This window comes from Catharus ustulatus, chromosome Z, assembly GCF_009819885.2.
Source record: "Catharus ustulatus isolate bCatUst1 chromosome Z, bCatUst1.pri.v2, whole genome shotgun sequence".
NCBI classification, from domain to species: domain Eukaryota; kingdom Metazoa; phylum Chordata; class Aves; order Passeriformes; family Turdidae; genus Catharus; species Catharus ustulatus.
This window is the reverse complement of record NC_046262.2, coordinates 33,071,758-33,093,944: the sequence shown is the minus strand read 5'-3', so window position 1 is coordinate 33,093,944 and position 22,187 is coordinate 33,071,758. Positions and strand designations below refer to the sequence as shown.

The 22,187-nt window shown below is 38.2% G+C and overlaps 1 protein-coding gene across 6 annotated transcripts in view; it reads left to right on the top strand.

Moving 5' to 3' along the window:
- Positions 1-22,187, top strand: part of BNC2 (basonuclin 2) — a 352,999-nt gene that overhangs the window by 220,965 nt on the left and 109,847 nt on the right. For all 6 annotated transcript variants that reach the window (XM_033086194.1, XM_033086195.1, XM_033086193.1 and 3 more), the window contains exon 4: positions 6,658-6,893. In XM_033086194.1, coding sequence (XP_032942085.1) covers positions 6,658-6,893 — 236 coding nt within the window. The remainder of the gene's footprint in view (positions 1-6,657; positions 6,894-22,187) is intronic.

The window sequence follows — 22,187 nt, the reverse complement described above, 5'->3', positions numbered from 1 at the left end:
AGCGCATTTGCAAGTGGTTTCCATTATTAGTTTTTAAGTATAATAAAAGGCATTACAAAAAAATGGTTTTGCCTATGAATCAGAATTTCTTTACTTACTCTCCTTCCATGATTTTTGTTTTAGTGAATATTTATCTTCTATATGGAATAAATTGCAAAAGTGATGAAGAGAGAGGTGAAAAAGAGATTACCAAAGGATGCTATGCTGTAGCTGAAATACGTACTCAGACTGATTCAGAAGGTTCATGCATTCATGTCCCCCACTCTATTGCTCCAGGAGTGAATGGGATAATTTCCTACACCATGAAAATATTTGAGTTGTTCAATAGATACTGAAAAATTTTCTTGTCCTTAGTCACTTTCCAAGCATGGTATTTTTGAGGAGCAATTTTTTTCTGCCTTCAAAGTGCACCACATTACACCATGTTGGAAGCAATATAAAATCTGCATACTGAGGGAGGCTAGTTTAGACCACCTCTTATGGCTACAGTAACTGGTCCCTCCAGCATTTTTGTCATTACTAAGGATTTGGTTGTTTTTTTCTGTGGTTGATGAAAAAGAAGAATATCTTGAACTCTGAAAATGTGATGCTGTTCATGTTCACCACTAAAATCAAGAGTAAACTACTGTGTTCAACTGCCATTAATATTGTATCTGTTTTACAGCACTCACCACCCTATTGTTGCAACAGTATGATGGAAAAATTTATGCTGATATTATATTTTTAATCTGTCTACTAATTTTAGTTTCTTTTGCTGCAAAAAATGGCCCACTTCTTCTGATTTTAAAAATGTCTAGATAGCTCTTTGTTATTGTCTAGATACAGGCTACGTTTTTTTTATCTTCCTGTTCTTGAACAAATCTACTAATTTAGAAAGAAAATTATGGCTGTAAAATTTTGTACCATCATTTGTATACGTGTGTGTACTCCAACAGTATACCCTTTTGACAAGTTGGGAAACTGGCTTGAGAGTACACCAGAAAATCCAGAGAGGTTATATTTGAGATCCCAAAGCTAAAACTGAAATGGAATGAGATCCATAATGCCCTGTTGAGACCTACAGACTCTTCTCTGTGGTGTTCTGAGATACACAGCCAGGCAAATTAGCCGAGAGCTTTCACTAGACCTTTTCATCCTTCTCAGGTTAATAAAATACCTATCTAGGATCAGGAAATTAGCAAGAGGTAAGTGTATTTACAGCTCCAATTGCTTTACAACTAGGATATTTAAAATTCTATTCAGTAAAGGCAAAATGTCATGCTTTTATTGTAGCTGTTCAAAAAAATAATATGAGACCTCTAAAGTACAAAATTCATCACTGTTCATTTGTATTTCTTTTACTTAGCAAAAATGGAATCTGCTAAGAGGCATGGCTTTTAATTTGGTTGACCTTTTCACTGCATATTGGGAAGGAAGGGGTCTAAGGGCAATAAGTAAATTTGCAGAGCTGAGCCTATGAACTGGACATAGTATAGACGAAATTAAAAATCTCTTCTTTGTTTTTTGTCTTGATAAATTTAAGAAGAGCTTGTGCCTTATTTTAATGTATCCTTTATACTTACCTTCATTTGATTTACACGGTCTCAAAACTCCAATAAAATATAAATAAAGTACATTTCCCCTCCTTACTTTATTACATTTAAAAAAAAAAACACCCCAAAAACTATAAATGGAACATAAAAGTTAAAGTCTGTTCATTGATTTATTGCAAAAATATCCAAAGGGGTTTTTTTTTCTGAAATATTACTTAATAAGAATACTGCAGGCTACAATATGAAGATTGACATTGAAACAATTTTGAAGCTCTTCTGACATTTCAGATTATGCTGAGCAGAATCTTTCTCGAATCTGTGGGATATTATTTGCTATTCAAGATGCCAAAGAGTGAATAAGCCAACATGGGGAGGTTCAGGCTTGGCATTAAGAAACACCTCTTTAGTGGGAGGGCAGGTCAAGCCACAGACTTCCTAAAGAGGTGGTCAATGCCCAAGACACTCCCTGTTCCAGAGGCATTTGGATAAGTGCTCAGGTAGTTGGATTCGATGGCCATTTTTGGTCCTTTCCAGATAAAATGTTCTCTATTATTATGGCGCATACTTGATACTTCAAAGTCGGAAAAACGGTGCTGAAAGGTTCCTAATTCCTGTACTAATTATCCAGTTAGTGATTTTTCCTTGTTGAAGGCAACCTTCTTTAATGATTTCTACACAAAAAAATACTTTCTGCCCTGCCCCCCCCACCCCCAGCTTAAATTTTTGAAACGAGTACTTGAAATTCGGAATTCACCACAGAAATGTTATTTGATTGAGTGTTCTCAGAGTAAAACACAAAGGTATTTTTAGACCATCCCGTGAAAATGTCACTTGTTCAGCAGGTATGTGATTTTAAGATTAGTTAGGTTTCTTCCTGTATCAGAAAACACTTTTTCAAGTATACTGAATTAACGAATATCAGACTGACTATCAGGGCAGTGCTAAGAATTAAATGGCACTGTTAAGAAAAGGTACCTTTCTTAGTTTAGGTAACAGATCCCATGATAGTCATAGAAAATCTTTTCTTTCTGGAAAAGATTGTGCAAGTTACAACTAATATGTCTCGAACTCGTATGGGTGAACTTTTGATCCCACTGGAACTGTACAAAGCATGAGTAATGCCTCATGCTGCACCAGCAAGGGACTTTTTAAGTGTGCTTTGTGATATTCAGTCACTGATAACTTGTTAATAAAGACACATCTGTTTATTTTTCATTTTTTGTATAGCACATTTAATCTTGAAACCCCCTGAGTTCTTATGAAATCATAAACTACTGCAGTTACTGTTGTTCACCTGTAGAACAGTTCATTGTCCATTAGCATGTATAAATTAAACCAATAATTTAGAACAGAAAGTGATGAGAAATACATTATCCTCATGAAATTATGTGGGCAATTCAGAACAGTAGAATACAACTATTTACTCAGAGATTTGACAAGAATCAGAAATTTGTCATGAAGGCTACAGCTAATACTCCTTTCTTTACAGAAAACCAACGAGATAAGTCCTTCCTTACCTCTTACCTGAAGAAGTGTCTATCAACATAAATGACCTCTTGAATCCACATAGAACACTGGCACTAGTTCACCAAGGGTACCAGAGGAGAAATGAGACATACTACAGAAATTCTCTCTGTGTGCTTCATCCTTAACAATCTTTAAAAGAAAAAAAAAAAATTATACATTACAAATTCGAGTGAAAATTTTCATTCTTCTGACAATTTAAAGGGGTACCAATAGTTAATTTTCAGAAAGAATTTCAGAATCTTACAGTACTGTTATTTCCCATATAAATACAACTGTGTTTCCTTTTGTTTCATTTACAACCCTTTTATTTTCATGTAGCAGGAGGTTTGTTTTTAGCTTGCAAGTGTTCTTATGCACCCATGTAATAATGTATGTTTCGTTGTGTTGTAAATTCCACATTTTACTGCGTATCTTGACTTGTACTTGAGAAGGATAAAATCCATGGCTGGTTTATTATGTAATACACATAATAAGGCCACAAAACTAAATTAGAGATAATATCATTGTCACTTGGAATTCTGTTCCATTATCATGCTAATTAACATGTGTGTGTGTGTGTGTGTTGAGAAGCAGATGTCTATAGATAATAATGCTAAAAATTAATATTACAGTTGAATGGAATAGTATAGGTTAGATTGCAAAAATTTCTGTCAGCTGGTCAAAGCTTAGTTATTTAAAAAACTTTATTTCTTTTTCCCCCTCTTCCATTCCACCTCAACTTTTCCAAAGCTATTATTCTCAGAGTGGTCACCTTACATAAAGCGGGTATATGTCAACAGAGTTTTTTGATCTCATTGTCAGAGAAATTAAAAGCTATTATATCTGTAATCCACCCAATAATCCTTAGGTAAAGATGTCTTACGTCATTCTCACTTAGAGTAGAAGAACAATCTTAACATTCTCAGCATGACAAGTCTTCTTTAGATGAAAGAACTTGTTTTTCCACCCTGCAGACATGCTATTTGCTGTTAAAAGAGAAACAAGACCTAATATTAAGATGTTTTGGAAATACAGTATGATTCAGTCATTAAAAAACAATCAGTATTCAGAAAATGTCCATTCATTTCTTGGTTCTGGTCTGAATTTTCATAAACTTGGAGAAACCAGGTGGTATCTTTGAACCCTATTCTCATTCTTTAAGACTGAAATTGAAAAATTTAGGGTGATCCAGATCTGCTCAATAATTTCAATAGTCTGTTAGAAGGTGTTCTTACAGGGTATTTATTTGAAACGAATATTATTTGCACCATTCCTATTGTGCGTAATGCTATTATTAGGAAAAAACCACCTTGTTTTACTCCTAAATGTTTTGTCTATCCCTTAGGTACACATATATACATATCACCACATACTGCCCAACCTGCAGAATAAAAATATAAATTTTCTTGGCTTTTCTAACTGAGAATTTTCATGACACATCTATTATGGGAGTAGCAAAATAACTATCTTAGAAAAAGATCATGCATAAAATGGGGGGGGGGGGGGAGGGCGAGGGGGAGGAGAAGGTCAGACAGTATTTGACCTATGTCATTCATTAGACCTGCTGAAAAAATTAGTTCCGCATTATGAAACCTGCTTAGGTGAAGTGCTTTGGAAGAAGAACTTTTGGAAGAAAAAAATCCCACTCTTCATGTTCTGCAGCATAAAAGTCCTGTGGAGAGACATAGGACTGAAGTCCCTAGGCTTGCCAATTTCTTATTTTGTTCGAATGTTAAATTAATATTTAAAGCTATTTATTCAAAGTTGACTTAGCCACTAGAGTAGGAAAGATCAGACAATTCAGTTGCAAGAAATGAAGTATGAGGAAACCGGAACTCTCTGACAATAGTAGTCCTTGGAGTAAACGTGTTGAATGGAGCCAGCAAGTAAATGATAAGGGCCTTTGCGCTCTGGATGTGAGAAAGTAATTTATTAAGAGTACATGAACTCTCTAGTGACCATAAGACAAAAAGAAACCAAGTACAGGAGAAGTTCCTATAAGATTATTTTAAATGCTCAGAAATTTTGATTTAAAAACAGTGAGAAATTTAGGTGCTGCAACATAGTTCATAAAATAGAAAAAAAATAAATTTAAACATTGATACTCAGTAAAATGCATGACGTCATATGCAATTCCATCTTTTTTAACTTTACAAGGGGATAAGAATTACCTTCATCCTGTAAAACCAGATGAAAAGAGCTAGTCAGTTCTAGTAGCAGTGAATTCAGGATCAAATTTTTCGTAAATCAGGGGCCCTAATTTTAACATGATTAAAAGACTGTAGTTTAGGGAGTATCTGTGTTATTTCTTTTCTCTAGAGATTAAGTATCAAACCTTTACCAGTCCTGTTCAATTCAGCATTCCTTCAGTCTTGGTCATTAGTTAATCATAAATTTCTCTTGAACTATGAGTATTGTAGGGTCTGAGTCTCTCCTGAGAACCCTTCTGCCAGAGCAATTAAAATTACTTGTGACCTTTGGAAACCAGGGCTGTTTTGGACAGCATCTGTGAAAAAGGTGATGATTTAGTGATGACTGGCATCCATCAGGAGTTCATAGTGGGACCAGTACTGTTTAATATCTTCATCAATGGCATAGTGAGGCCATCAGCAAACTTGCAGATTGACACCCAACTGAGTGGTGCAGTTGACACACCAGAAGGACAGGATACCATACAACGGGATCTGGACAAACTTGAGGTAGTGGACCCATAACAACCTCATGAGGTTCAACAAGGCCAAGATGCTACACCTGGGTTCAGGGCAATCCCAAGCATGACACTGAGAGATGAACTTGAGAGCAGTGCTTTTGAGGAGGGCCTGGGAAACTTCAGTGACTGAAAAGCCGAACACGGCTCGACAATGTGTACCTGCAGCCCAGAAAGCCGATCATACCCTGGGCTGCATCAAAAGCAGCATGGCCAGCAGGGTGTGGTAGATGATCCTGCCCCTCTGGTGAAACACCACCAGGAGTAGTAGGACCCCAGCTCTGGGGTTCTCAGCAAAGGAAAGATACACACCTGCTGGAGAAAGTCCAGAGGAGACCACCAAGGTGATCACAGGGATGGAGGCCCTGTCCTGTGAGGAAAGGCTGGGAGAGTGGGAATCCTTCAGCCAGGGAAAAACTTGAAAAGAAGCCTGGATAAGGTTCCTTGGCAACCTTAGTGGGCTTTCAATACTGAAAAGGAGACTACCAAAAGGCTGGGAAGAGACTTTTGACAAGGGCACATAGTGATTGGACCAGAGGTAATGGTTTTAAGCTGACAAGAGGATTAGATTAGATATAAAGGAGATTTTTCTGAAAATGTTGTGGCATTGGAGTAGTTGCCCAGTGAGGCTGTAGATGCCCCATCCATATGAAAATATTCAAGATCAGGTGCGATGAGGCTTTGAGCAACCTGATCTAGTTGAAGACGTCCCTGCCCATGGCAGGGCAGTGGACTAACTGAGCCTTAAAGGTCCCTTCCAAACAAACAATTCTGTGACCCTATGTTTCTATGAATCATCCAGGTGATATTTTTCTAGAAAATAAGTGTACTGCCAAATGTGTTGCAAACTCTTTGGGAGTTTTTTTTGTCTTTTCTTTGCTCTTTCCTTATACTTGACCCCTTTTCTTTCAGCCTTGGACAAACTTAGTACTCAACACCTCTACCACCCAACCCAAGTGGAGATTGTGCAGTCCAATGTTGTGTTTGACATCAGCAGCCTGATGCTCTACGGTACTCAGGCTGTGCCTGTGAGACTGAAGATACTGCTTGACCGACTCTTCAGCGTACTGAAGCAAGAGGAGGTGTTGCATATTCTACATGGCTTAGGCTGGACACTTCGAGACTATGTTCGAGGCTACATTCTTCAGGTAGGAGATAAAGCAAAGCATGTTTTCAAACCCGGTTAACTGATATTTTTTTGTTGTTGCTGATGTATGGATGTAGTGATGGTGCACCCAAAGATGTAGAAGGATATGAACTGGATTTAGTCTGGCATGTTGAAGCCTAATGATGGTGTTGGCAAAATAAAATATTCAATTTTTCGTAAGCGAAAAAAATACTGGTGCCTTCATACCATAGTATTTATTTGTACTTGCTTATGTTTATTGTAGGAAATGCCTTAAATACTGCAAATACTGAGGTTAGCTACCTGCAAGCATGATCTGGCCATCAAAGGCAGCTGGCAAGTTTTCAAGGACTACTGTTTGATTTGGGAAACTAAGATGCGAGTCAGCAACTCCGTCATCTTTTCTTTCCTTCTTTAAAAAGATACCTAAAAATCTATAGGTCAAACGGGGGTTGTGATCATGATTATACTGGAAAGTATCCTAATGTATAAACAGGAAATTCCTTTTTATGAGGGCATTTTTAAAACTTTAAATAGCTTTAAATAAAGTATTGCATGCAGATTAGCTAAAATAGACAATCAAAAGGAAAATATGTTTAACAGAAAAATGGACAGGTTTTCTTTATGAGTATGATCATAAATATATGTATAGTTGTTTATTTGAAAAATGTCATAATCTGTTGAGTTCCAAAGAGAATTTTTTTCATTTTGTAAGACTATCCCTGATTAAGATCCTAATACTGCATTCTTTTGAATTCTCTTAATTGATACTGACTTTATAGGAGCCCTTCATCATCTAGAATTCTTCCAGTTATTGAAGAGGACATGCTTAAAACACTTTGAAAATTTTAATTGCTGATTTATTGCTTTACTTTTGTAGGCAATGATAGCATACATAGAACTATATTGAAAATATGGGATTTATACCTGCTCTGAGAAATTCTGACTCTATTTCTTAGTTACTCTTCAGGTTTCTGTACTTTGTGTGAAAGAAGTAAATTAGCTTTATGTGATTCTACGGAAAACTTCACCTTATGAGCTTGTAAAGGTTTCCTTTAATGCTCTGTATTTGGGATTTTCACAGGAAAATGTACTGAATTGTATAACAGTCCTAGAGAAAGACAACTAAAAAGGTTTATACTTTAGTAATGAAATCTTTTTATTCTTGTTAGGATGTACATGAAGTGGAGTTCTTTAATTGTTTTGGGATTCTCTATTTTGTAAAGGCTAAGCGTCACACCTATTCAAATAGCCAATATTCAAACGGAATCAATTTTTTCTTTTACCAGTCTAAAATTAACATATAAGGATATAGCCATCATATTTGTACTGTAGATATCTATGATTCCGGTATGATATAAATGTATGGTTATATATTTATAAATTTTACATATGATATATAATTAAGATGGAAACATGAGAGATAACCACAGACATTATGTACTGTGTTTTTATGCATATTGAATCATATTTTGGATTCTTGGATTCTGAATGCTACTGATTTAGAGGACTGAAGAAATTTGATTTGTAAATGAATACATGTAAAAATTACCTCATTTTTACGATATAACATTAGAAATTTGCTGGTTATTAAATGTGATTAATGATTAGGGGTAATATATCACAATTATGGAACATCATTCCATGTCTCTTACGTACAAGAAGACTGACTGAAATCAGTAGTTTTCTTGTTTTAAAGTCCCTTGAATTATGCTCATATTGATTTTGTTTTAACTGTCTTTTGGAATTATCTCAATATATGCAAGAATTTCTTGTAATATAATTACAGAGATGTTTATACAGACTGAGATTGTGATCTGTGCATCTGAAAGGTGTAAAGGCCTGTAATACCCCATTTGGTCACAGTTCAGTTTATCTGGCTAAAACTCAGTCACATTGTAGCCCCCAAGGCATGAATTTCACCATTACTATATTCAGGAACAGTATATTGAATGTGATGCCATTTAAATGAGAACAATTATCGGTGAAAGTTAAGGGCAGCTGTTACAGACTTGCCACATATTGACTTCATTAGCAGTCGACTGTGTATTTTCTTAATGAGTGAATGAAGACCTATGATAGGTGTGTAGTCAAGCATCCCTGTTAATTTAGCTGCCTAATTTCAAAGAATCACACACTGGTCAAGGTTAGAAGGGAGGTCATCTTGTCCAAACCTTCTGTCCAAGCAGAGCCACCTCGAACAGTTTGTCCAGGACCACATCCAGATGGCTTTTGAATATCTCCACAGGATCTCTAGGCAAAAAGTGAATTTTGTTTCGATTAAAGCTAGAAAACTCAGTATATGGCAGAAAAGGAAAATGCTTAGTAAAACACACATGCACAAAAATCTCGGGAAAATTAATTAAATCTATGATAATAAAAATTTCTTCTCTAAAAATAGCACTATTGAAAGTATCTGTTATAAAGGAGGAGTATACAGAGAAATTTGAAAGTAAATGTGTGCTAACACTAGCACAGTAAAAGCGCATACAGGTGTTGTCACCTTTGAGAAAAAGATGTTGTTCCATGAAGCTTGTCATTACAGACTGAAGCTTTTCAAATAATTGTTTGAGGCTTTCAGACTCAGCTTTTACACATGGAAAACTCTGAATGAAATGTTGTAAGTATGGTACAGGAATATTGAAAGTATCAAGTACCAAAACAAATCATCCAGTATCACGAGCTATGGGCCTGTTGATAGGCTAACACTGTTCTCCCATTTTTTCCTCAGGGGAGGAAAACCAGGAAGCTTAGTAGCAAGGACTAAGAGGAGTAACAGAATAGAAAAATGTAATGGTTGTAACAGATTCCAGAATATTTTGTCCAGGTTCGAGTTCCAATGTTCAATAATTTATCACTGGGCAATAGATTTGTAAAGCTGGCACAAAACTGGAGTTCTATGCTTTGGGATGGTCTAAGACTTCCACCCGTGCTGAATGTGCCCTCAACAGGATGGAAGTGTTAAAATATTTTAACATTGTCTCTAAATAGAGGAGTTTTTGAAGGGTAGGATAGATGTATCCACTCAAAATAAATTATTATTGTCAGATGATTTCCACAACCAGCCAATCAACCAACCAACCAACCAACCAACCAACCAACCAACCAACCAGAATAATCTCAACAACCGACCAAACCAACAAAACCCTTGCAAACCTCACAACTTTTTCCTTGTAACTTTTGAGAAAAAGCTCATTGTTTGCTCTACTGAAGAAACGAGAGAAAAACAGTTGTTTATTAGTGCTGAAAAGTGGGTGTGCTTATTTGTAATACCTTCATTTTGACTAATAATGTTTCCTAATAGCAAATTAAAAAGCAATGGGCAGAGAAAAAATGCACTATTTATGCCTTCATTCAGTGGATGCATAAATAAAGCACAGGAAGTCAAGGAACCCTGAAGCCACAGAACTAATTTGATAACACTGGCTTTCACACTTTTGCCAGTATTGACAATTTTCACAATATTGCCAGTAATGACTGAAAAGCATTAAGGCCTGGCAAGATTCTGTGGCCTCTATGCAGTAAATCAAGTTTCTAGTGAATACATATCAATGATACATATCAATGAAATGTTAGTGGCAATTTGGTCACCAATTTCATCAGACTGTTATGAGATTGTTTTAGCAGAGGAGCTGTTCTCTCATCTTGAGAGAACATAGAGGAACATTCTGGATTGCACTTGCTCCCTAGGAATTTGGAATGCTTCAGATTTTAGGCTTGTTTTTTCTATATCATGGAACTAATTTACTGTATTTAGTGTCAACCTGTAAGTTTTCTCTTCTGGGAACACCTAACTTCACATGTCTTTTACATGACAATAAATTGTTTTTGTCAAAAACAGTGGGTGTTTTGGGTCAGCTACTGCACATGCTGCTCACAGACATGTATGCGACTAGTGGCTCTATTGATTTGAATGATGTTACTTTTTCTGTGAAGAACAGTTTCGCTGTGAGTCTCCAACCCTAGTTTAATTCCAACTAAGCTGAGAGAAGAAGTAACTTTGCCAGCTGGTCTATGATCCACTGGAGATCACAGTTTTGGGGAGACTACTTTTCCCCATCCACTTATAGTGTAGCTACATGTGTAATTGCTCCCTAGCCAGATTCTCTCTAAACAAACCAGGTTACAAAAATCCTTCTTCTAAACATGCGCAAGTTAACTCATTATTCAGAGAGGAAAGGGCTGGAGAGCAATTATGCCACTAGCAGTGAACATCTGGGGCATTCAGTTTTTACACTGGTCCAGCTGCAGAAGACAGGACATGTGATTACGACTTAGAGGCCATAAACTGACTCCATGAAAATAATGATTCAGTGTTTTGAGTAATAGCTCAACAATTTTTCAAGTATTTTGTGGTCAAATAGTTGTACTCTCTTAGTGTAAAAGAGGAAAATATATATTGTCTATACAATACAAAGAAGGAAGCAGAGGCACAGGATGGAACATTGGCAGAATCAGCAAAAATGGTATAGATGTAGGAGTCCCATTCTCATCATCATGCCCTTGAAAAGAGTAGCTTAGTCAGCAGCTCATAGGCAACATTTTAGCTGCCAGACTCTCTGAATCAGTTCATGACTATAAGAAATTTGAAGAAAAAACAACAAAATCCCCTCACAGAATGAAGACAAAACTAAAGCCAGTTGCAAGACTATGGGTATTTTATAGATCCAAAAGGAGACTCACTCACAAATGCTTGAATACTGGACATTGCATGGTCAATCACTAAATGAAGTTCTTTTCTGTAGCCAAGTCAATGCTGAAAATCGATGAAATTCAAAATTTTTAGATATCATTTTCTGCTTTGGGAAAATTGGTCTAGTCTTCCATTGTTGTGCTTGTTCTGTAGTCCAGAAGCAAGTGTTAAGGAAGAAGTTAGCTGCAAAAGAATGCTCTCAGAAGGTATACATGGTTCAGGGCAGGGAGTGGGGAGGTGCAGGCAGTTTTAGACATTAAAAAAAAAAAATTAACTAAACCAAAATCCTTGAAATTATTAAATACATAGCAGTGTTTCAGTTCTGAGATTTTAAAGAATAAATAGCTATATGCATAGTCAAACTACATGCTCACATATATTGCTATATATATGTATCAGCATATATATATATAACTGATATTGTCAGTTATATTTGACAGCTTCTTAAATTCTTGTAAAACATAGTTTCTCTTGGTAGTATGGGTAATTTGGCTTCTGTACTAGTTTATCACCACTAGTTTGTTCACACATACTATTTTTACATCCAAATTAAATGAAAATATTTGGGTAGAGACCAAAGAAAGAAACTTGACCATCTTTAATAATATCATTCCTAATTTCTTTCCTTTCTCAAAGTAATTCCTTAGCACTTCCCCTTCTAAATATTAACCATATGCACAGATAGAAATTGCTTTACTATTCTTAAAATTAAATATTACCCACTATCAGCTAGTCTGTGGACGATTTCAGAAGAGGAGGGGTTCTGTTGCTCTCTAACCTCTTTTAGAGACTTTATAGAGTCTTAGCTTTTCTGTCTGAAATAATTTGCCTTTTAAGATCTTTGAACTTCTGCTGTAGAACCCAAGCACAAGGACTATTTCATTTAAAAGCTTGTCAAACAGCCTTCAATGCTTAAACATAAAGAACATTAGAAAGAAAACAAAAGAAAAGAAGGTCTGATATCAGCTTTTGCTAGGTAGACGTGGAGTGTCAGGTTGCTATAGTGATGATATCATACTCTAAGTCCAATGTAATCTGCTATCTATAATCATGAGGCACATAAAGTTTCTGTTAGGTTTTTTTTTCCTAAGTACTGTCAAGTGATTTTGCTTTTTTTGTCTTTTGCAACAAGAACACCATCAAAATGTTGGTATGCTATACTCTTTGTTAATGAAAAGTAAGATAAATAGGCAACTAAATTATGGAAAAAAGAAAAAACTGTTGCAACCCAGCAAATATTAAGTAACTATTATGCATATGAACAATAAAAAAATAAAATTTGAGAAGGTTTTGTATTTATTTTATTGTGTTGCTTCCTCATTGGTCTATTTGCCAATATCTTAATTACAGCAAATTCACGAATACAAGCCTCACGGAGTATAAGCCACATATCTGGTGTGTTGGCAACATTGATGTCTTTGTCAATAAATAAGCCGCACCTGGAATATTAGCCGCACTTTAGTTCGCCGCGAACTTTCACAAAGTCGTCATTTAGTAACACAATCGCGGGATCGCCGGGGCTTACTGGCTTACTGCCGACCTCGGAAACATTGTTTCCAAGTGAAAAAAGACACACCCTTTATTTACAAGCCGAAAAAGACAGGAACAATAGTGTGGTCATTTTGCGAGCATTCCCAATGGATCCGCGTTGCCTTTAAACAGCCGCTCAGCCACGTGGGCAGGCAGCTGAGCTCCGAGCGGAGCCACATCTCCGTGCTGGCACAGGAGTGGCCACTCTGGCCCTCGCAGCCCCGTGGGGGGAGTGGCTGTTGTAGCCCTCGCGGCCCGCGGGGCGAGCGGCCGTTGTAGCCCTCGCGGCCCACAGGGCGAGCGGCCGTTGTAGCCCTCTCCCTGTGAGCCGAGTGGACATTCTACCCCTCTCCCTGCGGGCTGAGCGGCTCCCCCAGCCCTCTCCCTGCGAGCCGATTGCCCACTTCATCCCTCTCCCTGCGGGGACAGAGGCTCCCCCAGCCCTCTCCCTGCGAGCCCAGCCAGCCCCGTAGCCGCACAAGACTGAAAACACTTTAAAAAGTACAGAGAAATATCACACACTTTTATCGAACTGCCGAGGTAACTCGCCGAGGTAACTCACCCCGATAACAACCCCCACCCCTCAGTAACGCCGCCATCCACAGGCAGACAATAAGCTGTTCTCTGATTGGTTCATCGTCGGAACAACGGGAAACCATGGATTTCAAACTGTTTCGGCTCGGGGCTGGACTGGTATGATACTAGGTAAGGGCAGATATCACATTTTTGTTCATAGATTAGCCGCGCCCAAATATTAGCCGCACTTCCGGGTTTCCACCAAAATTTTTGTCTAATTACTGCGGCTTGTATTCGTGAAATTACTGTAATACTTTTCACTCTTCTACCTGTGACCACTAAAGGATTTCCATGCCTTTTAAGAAGTAGTCACTTAGTGTTTTAATGTCTCTGTAAGTAGTATGCCTTTTCTATTAAAAAAAAGGAACTTGTAAGACTGATGCAGATAAAGGTTAAGGAGTTTATCTGGTAAAGATTTTAACAAAGCCGAAGTACAATGTAAGTCTTTCACATACAAGACTGTGTTACCCATAAGTGATACGCACATTTAATTACTTGATAATGAAGAGAGTTACCCTTTTAAGATTAGTACACTTTTTTCAGCTTTGTTAGATACAATTCTGTCCTGTGTTTTCTTTTCTTCCTCGTAGTTATTGTTAACACTAATTTGTTTTTTGGTTCTGATGTTTTTCAACAGTGGCCCTCAGAGCAGCCAAGAGTCGAAGCTGAGTAACATTTATCCAGACATCTAGTCCTGCAGTACTCACGAGATTTAAAAGTGTCTCTTTTGTACTCTGCCTATTTCTTGCTCTTTGAGTCTCTCTCTTCCTTTCTCCCTCTCTTTCTATTTCAACTTCCTTATTCTTTTGTCATCGCCTCCCATTTCTCCATGTCCCCCCCCGCCCACCTTTTTACTTATCTTCCCTTCCTTAGTCTCACCTTAGTTTCACTTCCCCTTATTCACTGATTTTGCCTCTTTGGCACAAGAAAAGTATCTGTTAAACATGTATCTCCTGAGTGTTCTATTCCTTGCATGGCATCACTGTATACTAATATTTGAAACTCTGGAAGAGTTTCTTTGCTCCCCTGTGTGTCAGTTTAGTATGACTTCCCTACACTTCTGTAGAACAGAGATTCTCTTCTATGCCCCTTCCTCTTTTGTATTCTTAGCTGTCCTAATCTAGATGTGACTATTCTATCTTTACCCTAAACAGAGGGTGGAAAAAGCACAGATAAACCTTAAAAGACTGAAAAGGAAGATAAAAAACAAAGTAAAACTGCTGAGCCAGCAGGAAACATTGCTGTGTGTTTGTGCAAAGCAATGCCACTTGTTCTATAGTGTGAAGTACTTTCAGATTTTTCTCTATATCTGCACTATCTTGACTAATATCTCTCTGCTTTTGGTGCTGTACCTCGACTGTAACACTACTGATCACACTAGTACTACATCAAGATATTTATCATGGTTCACACTTTAACCAAGAAACAATAAAGTCCAAAGAGTCTGATAGCACTTCTGAATGCCACCAGGACAAGTTATGTGACAACAGATGTCTCAGTACATGCAAAGATCATTGGGTTTTCCAGAATATGTGCAGCTGGAGAGCTGTGCTATTGCTGCTCTGTGTCTTGCATCTTTCAAGGGTAATGAAGCAGAGGGCTGTATAACCCTGGTGATCAACAGCAGTATGCATCGTGCTAGTTCCTAATGATTGCAATGAAATAGTTAGCCTTTACAACCATAGTGCTTCACATTGCTCAGAAATATAAAGGTGGCTGTTTAATAGAAAACATTTATGACTGTCAGTCAAAAAAAAAAAAAAAAAAAAGGGCAGAAAAAGGGAGAGACTTTTGTGTAGGTGAGTTTGTCCTATCTGGAATGTGTACTGACTGTTTACAGTACTAGGGGTGAGAAGCTGTGATCCCACTGATGTACTTTTCACACAGCTAATAGACTACAGAGCATGGAAATGTCTGTTACTGAAGGTCTGTCAGGCGTGCGCCAGGACCATGTGTGCTCGCTTTTTAAAATGGAGCTGAAAATCTCTTCACCTGCCAAGGCTTGAGTTCATGATCCTATGTCTCTCTTGTGATAGTTGATGAAATCACAAACACCCAAAGCAGAGTGAAGGATGAAGGAGGTGGGAGGAATAGTTCATTCCCTAGGCTGTTTTAGGTGTGAGTGATGCCATCAAGCATTTCAGAAGAAACAGAGCCCTGAACTTGGGTCTTGGCAGGTAAGCCAAGGAGGAAACTATTTCCAGCTTTCTTGCTTCAGAATGTGGTTGAATTTCTATTAACCATTTATGATCACAGATGTTTTTCCTTCAAATATATGTGAGTGTGCATATGTGTGCATGTGTGTGTGTGCATTTATATGTATATATATACATATATATGTATATATATATGCACTTCAACAATCTATAAATTGTATTTTATATTTCTGATAGATCATGATTGCGTGATTCTTTTACAAAAATCTCTGGGTTTGAGATTGATTCTGTGTGGATGAAGGGAGCAGGGAGAAGGGCTTTCCTTTTAGCTTGGAAAATCACTTTTCTTGCTGACAATGCTGTGTTGAGGCCTCTACCAGGACATATCCTGGACTGTGTGAAACAAATATGACCATTTGAGGACAGGATCTTGGGGGTTACTGTTCACCTCAATTTTCTAGTGAGAAATGCAGTGACCTGTTATAAAATAAAGAAAACAAAGGGACATAAAACTATTGATTGAAGGGAAATGTGTGTGTGGCTATGGAGGGGAGTGGGTTGTGCCAAGAATCCGAGGAATTAACATAATTCTTCTCACAAAAAGCAGCTCAGAGATTAGAACTTCTGCCTTTTATAGCCTACTTTTTTTGCAGAGAACCTTGGGCTGTATTCAAATCATGGTCCTATAGGTGATAAGGTTGTGATACTAACCATTCAGCTACACATCAGTGGAAATTAACTCAATTTGAGATACGGAGGCCAGACCATGATACTTAAATGGATTTAAGACTTTTTTTCTTCCAGTTTAGAAACCCCTTGCTTTGAGTTTAGGTGTGGTTTTGATTGTCTGTGTGTCAACCCTGACTTCAGGCACTTAGGAAATTTAGGTCCATAGACACTTAGGAATCAAGAAGGGCCACAGAGAATCAAACTTGTTATCTGTCCAGCATCAGTTGATTTACTGCTTTTCTTGAAGTCCAAGGGATCTCAAGGGGACTTTTTTCCCTTGCAGCACTGATCTTTCAATGAGGTGGTAGTGCCTGTCCTGAGCAATAAGAAGGAATAACAGTGAAGTGTGAGCTACTCTTATTAGGAGGGGTAAATGTCATGAATACTTAGTGTTGCCTTCTAGGCAGTAAGAGGACAGCATTGAATGTAGACAGACAACCCCCTTTACTTATCAAGGCACATTTTGATTCTAATGAAGATGAACTTCTATATTTTAATTAAGAAATTTACTTTTCTTTCCTGTGCTGAAACATCTTCTCTGAGTCACCTGTCATTTTGCACCATGTTCTAGAATTTTGAATACTTATATTGAAGCCAAGAAGATTGTTTTATTCTACTGCTTCTAATACATTAACTTACTGTACAAGTCCTTTGCACTTCAGCTTGATTTTTTTTCTCCTCCCCTACAGCCTTAACAAAATGTTCTAATCACCCCAATTTATACTTGGATGTTGTTAATTAATGTTTATGAAGTGCTTTGAGATCCTCTAATGAAATAGAATGTGTAATTATGATTATTCTTTAGTGAAATTCTGAAAGATTTCCAGCACTGGAACTGTAATTTCAGTAAATATTTTTTTAATATCAACTTTTTAGCAAATAGAAGAGAAATATTTTGTTTCATTAGTTAATTTTTTACCTTTTATAGTAGGGTAAAGTATGTCTTTTTCTATCCAGTCTTGGTGGATTCTTCATGACGAATCTTGCCAGAATTGCACCCTGAAGTCTTGCATTCCATCTACTCAAAAGGGTGTGGATAAAGGGTGTGGAAACCTCTGTTCCTGTCTGGCAGTTGTCTGTAAAGAAGGAAATCGCTTGTAGGACAAGGAGATTTTTAAAATTGCTGGCCCAGTATATGTCAGCTTGTTGGATTGTTTGTATGCCTATAGCTTGAAGTAGTGATGTAGGTATAGTAGTAGAATTAAAATAATTACATTTTTCCCATCCATTCTGGATATTGGGTGTCCTTAAGTTGTGTCCAAGTTGACATATGGTGCTGACAAACAGGAACAGAAGAAATAAGGCCACTCATCAGGCAACTTTTAATGGAGCTTATGTTGCACAAGGCCTTCCATTAAAAGCTCTCAGACTATTTGGAAGTAGCTAGGGTGATGTCTGGGGAAACTTACTCACTTCATGCTGAGTATGTAATGTTGTAATCCATAGAAATGCTTTTGTCCAACCCATCTCTTTTAGAAAGGATCCCATAAAATAAAATTAAATTTGGGGTTAAAAAATTTAACTAGTACTAATTTGGTTGCTTGCCATGTGGGAACCGATTTCCTCTGGATAGGAGCATTTCAAACAATACTATAGGAGGCAAAACAGAGCTCTTCCCTCTCATTTGTAAGCTCAAAGAGTTGTGAGGTAATGGATATAAGACCCATGACATTCATTTTCTCCGGCAACTGGAGGCAGAGATATGTTTCTTGGTAGAAAAAGAGTGGGGAATTAATAATGTCTGTAGCAGATTGCTCACAGAATTGTATTTGTTGTGAGACTGAAGAGAACCTGGATGTTACAAGATGTAAGAAGCTCTGCTGGGACAACTGACTAGTAGATGTGGGTTTGTCCAGAGGTAGAATGGCAACCAATTATGATGTTCATACCATCTCAGACCTAGTCACTTCCATTCTTCTTTTGAGGGCTGTGGCATGAGAAGTCCTTGTTCCCCCAGCCACATATGCTTAGCAAATTGATTGTACAGGACAAGCCAAAGATTAATCTTGAAGGAGTGTCTCATAATACCTCATTATATGTATTTTCAAGCCCTTGGTGTGTTATGAAGTGTACAGTCTTGTGACCCTGTATATATGTCAAGTTGCTAATTTTATTGCAGTGTTATAGTGCAGCATTATTGCATGTGGCATTAATTCTGTCCTATAGTAATTATTAAGTGGAAGATTGCTCTGGTATTTGGAAAGATATATGGGTATCAGTTGTTCTGAAATGCTGTTAGCTATCTCCTTGGGTCATGGAAACATTTTGACATAAGTAACCTCAACTATTCACTTTTTCTGGAGTTACAGAAAAGAATTTAAAAGGTATTTTTTCCAAGTTTTTTAGTTTCTTTGGTTTGTGGGTGTTTTGGTCAATATTAATATGCAGGATGAAATAGTTAAATGAGAATATAATATCTTAGCATAGAACTGATTATTGTATCAATGTTGAGATTTGTTTGGAGCACAAGAGATGGCCAGTGCAGTGGAAAATTTTATAGGCCTTGAAGCACATTTGAAGGATTTTAATATCAATCCAGTTTGAGGTGCTTAAGAAGTTCCTCAACCTGAAAATTCAGAATGAAATGATACATATACTCCCATGCCTGAATAATAACTTCAGAAACACAGTATGAATTTTCAGTACTAGTCACATTAGTCTTTAGGTGTGTCTGTAATGCCATACCCCACCACCAGTGTGCTTTATGCTGTAGCGCTCTGTAAATTCTTTACTAAAGCTCTGTAAATTTTTACTTTAGCAGCGTGTTTACCTTTAGTTCATACAAAACGATTGCATTGAAATTTCAGCAGCTACTGCATTGTAAAAAGTCCTTCTTTGTTTCTTTTTTTTCCCTTTATTTAGCTGTTCAAATGGTCAGGACTTGTATAACAATGTTTCTTTATAACTATTTGAGATTCATTCGAAAAATGGGAAGGAAAGTCCTCAAAATCTATGAAGTCTCTGAGTGCTTTGTGTATGTGGCAAGTAGTAGAGAAAGAGACACTGAAGAAAAAACAACACATCTCTTTTGAGATGCCAGAGAAATTATGCAGAGAAGCAGGGAGGAAAGGCAGAAAGATGCAAACGAAAAGAATTCTCAGCTTATTGTAGAGTTATAAAGCTATAGGAAGCCAAACTTACAGTAATTTCATGAACACAAGCTGCACTGAGTATAATTGGCATCTCTGGGTGTTGGCAAACATTTCGTTCTTTGTCCATAAATAAGCCACACCTGAGTATAAGCCACTCTGTCGTTCACAGCGAGGACCCGCGTGCAACAAAGTTGCCAATTAGTAACAGAATCGCAGCAGGGCGGGGTTTACTGGCTCGGCTCGGCCGTGCGGGCTTGGGGCTGCCGACAGGGCTGGGTGGCCCAGCTCGGCGCTGCCGCTCGGTGGGGCCGCTCGGGGCCGGCCGCTGCTGCCGCCGGGCTCACTCGTCCCGGCCCAGCACTGCCCCGCGGTGGCAGGAGGGGCACAGAGCCCGCCAGCACCCGCAGCAGCGGTGGGAGGCGGGGATGGAGCCACCCCGCTCCTGTGGCGGCGGGTGCTGCTCGGGGACGGTAGCCCCCCAGGCCGCGGGGCCAGCAGCACGGAGCCCCCTGCCTCCACCCGGGCCACGGGGCCAGCAGCATGGAGCCGCCCACCTTCCCCCTGGGCCTCGGGGCCAGCAGAAGAGAGCCCCTGCCTACCCCCGAGCCGCAAGGCCAGCAGGAGGGAGCTGCCCTGCCTTCCCCTCCCCCTGTGCTGCCTGCACGGAGCGGCTCCACCCGCCGCGCAACAGAGTAACCCATTTGTAACAATCGCATAAATGCCGGGTTTTGCTGGCAGGTGCTAGACTTTGCAGTTTGCACTGACTCGGTTTGCACTCCCGGGGTTGGAAATGTCAGAAAATTATTCACATATTGGCCACTCCTGAGTATAAGCCGCATTTCCGGTGTGGGAGCAAAATTTTGGTCAAAACGGTGCGGCTTGTATTCGTGAAATTACTGTAATTTGTTACCCTGAGAACTGGTCCGACACTGTCAGAAAGTGGTCGCTGATTTAGCAAGGTGCACAAGAACCTATCTAACTTTTTACAATTAATATCCTTGACTTCAACAGTCCTCTAGCCACATGTTTAACATTAAGCATATGCTTGTAAGTTTTTCTGAATTGGGGTCTCAGTGAATGTAAACACTGCTATTTTCTTGAAAAGAAATGAATAGCAGGTTTTAAGAACTGTACAAGAAATTATGTTTCAAGTAAAAATTGAAGTCTTCTAAAGAGTCTTTCTTAATTGTTAATTGTTCTCACTGGAGTAGACTCCATCTATCTTTGCACAGGCATGTATTACATCTCTCAAAACCAAACTGTGGATTGTTTATGGTGTGTTATAAATAAAGACTCACTAATAAAGCAGATTCTCATCTTGAGGTCTCCAAATCAGTTTTAGCACTCCCCATGATGTCCTGAACCTCCCTAAATTTAGATCTTATTTGGTCCAGGTCTTTTCTTTCTTTCTTTCCTTTCTTTCCTTTCTTTCCTTTTTTCCCTTTCTTTCCTTTCTTTCCTTTCTTTCCTGCCCCAAGCTAGAATTTTGTGGGGTAGGTACAAAAGTAATGGTGAGCACAATGGTCATTTCCCACCCCACCATCCCCTCCTCAGTATTTGTTGATCAGTTATGGATAGCTGCTGCATCCTCAATTCCTTTCCTTCTAGCTGGGTGGCTCCAGTCCTTTGACCAGCCTGATTATTTAGTACATAGAAATTGAGGCATGAGTTTCTGTTCTCTTTGAAACATGTGAACATCATTTACCAAATACCTTCTGTGAAAAAGGAGAAGAGACTTGCAAAAATGGTTGAAGTACTTGTTAATACAGTACTTGTTAATAAGTACTTGTTAATAATGATGAGCTGGGGTAGCATGAGAAACACAGTACATCTACAATTAAATACAGGGAGGGAAAAGTCCTTGAATGTTACATTTCCAACAAACTTCAGCATGTTTAGAAACAAGCTCTCTTTCCTAGTATCCTGGTTTTTAATTTCTATTGGCAGCTTGTCCTTTGCATCACTCAAGGACTTATAATGAATCCACAGAAAACAAACATTTTGTTTGGAGGAAATAAAGGAGACCTGATTATGGGGATGGACTTGGTGTGTGGAGCTGAAAAAATAGAGTTCTGTATAATCCTTAGAGCATTAATTTTGACCCTATAACATGGTAATAATGTAGACTGATAAAAAATAAACACACTCATGGTTTGCCCTGTAACCTTTACAGTAATTTTTGTGACTTTGTTTGTGTGTTTATTTGTTACTGCTGAAAGGTAACCAACAAAACTTTGAAGTGATTATTTTTGCCTTCATAGTTTTTCATGTAAAAGTTACGATTTTACCTTTTGAGCATGATAGCAAAAGGCAATGATATCTCCATGCAAACTTGGATATCAAAACACAGGCTTTTAAATTCATAGACCTACCCCTAATGACAAATTAAAGAAATTGATGTTTCAATTTCCATCTATTAATAGAAGAAGGAAAATTTGCATTTAGAGGCAAACTGTGTGTAACTAATGGAAAAACTTGTGCAGTAAGGCACAGTTTAATGGAAATGTAGAGATCAAAACTGAGCTCACCTTGCTGACTAA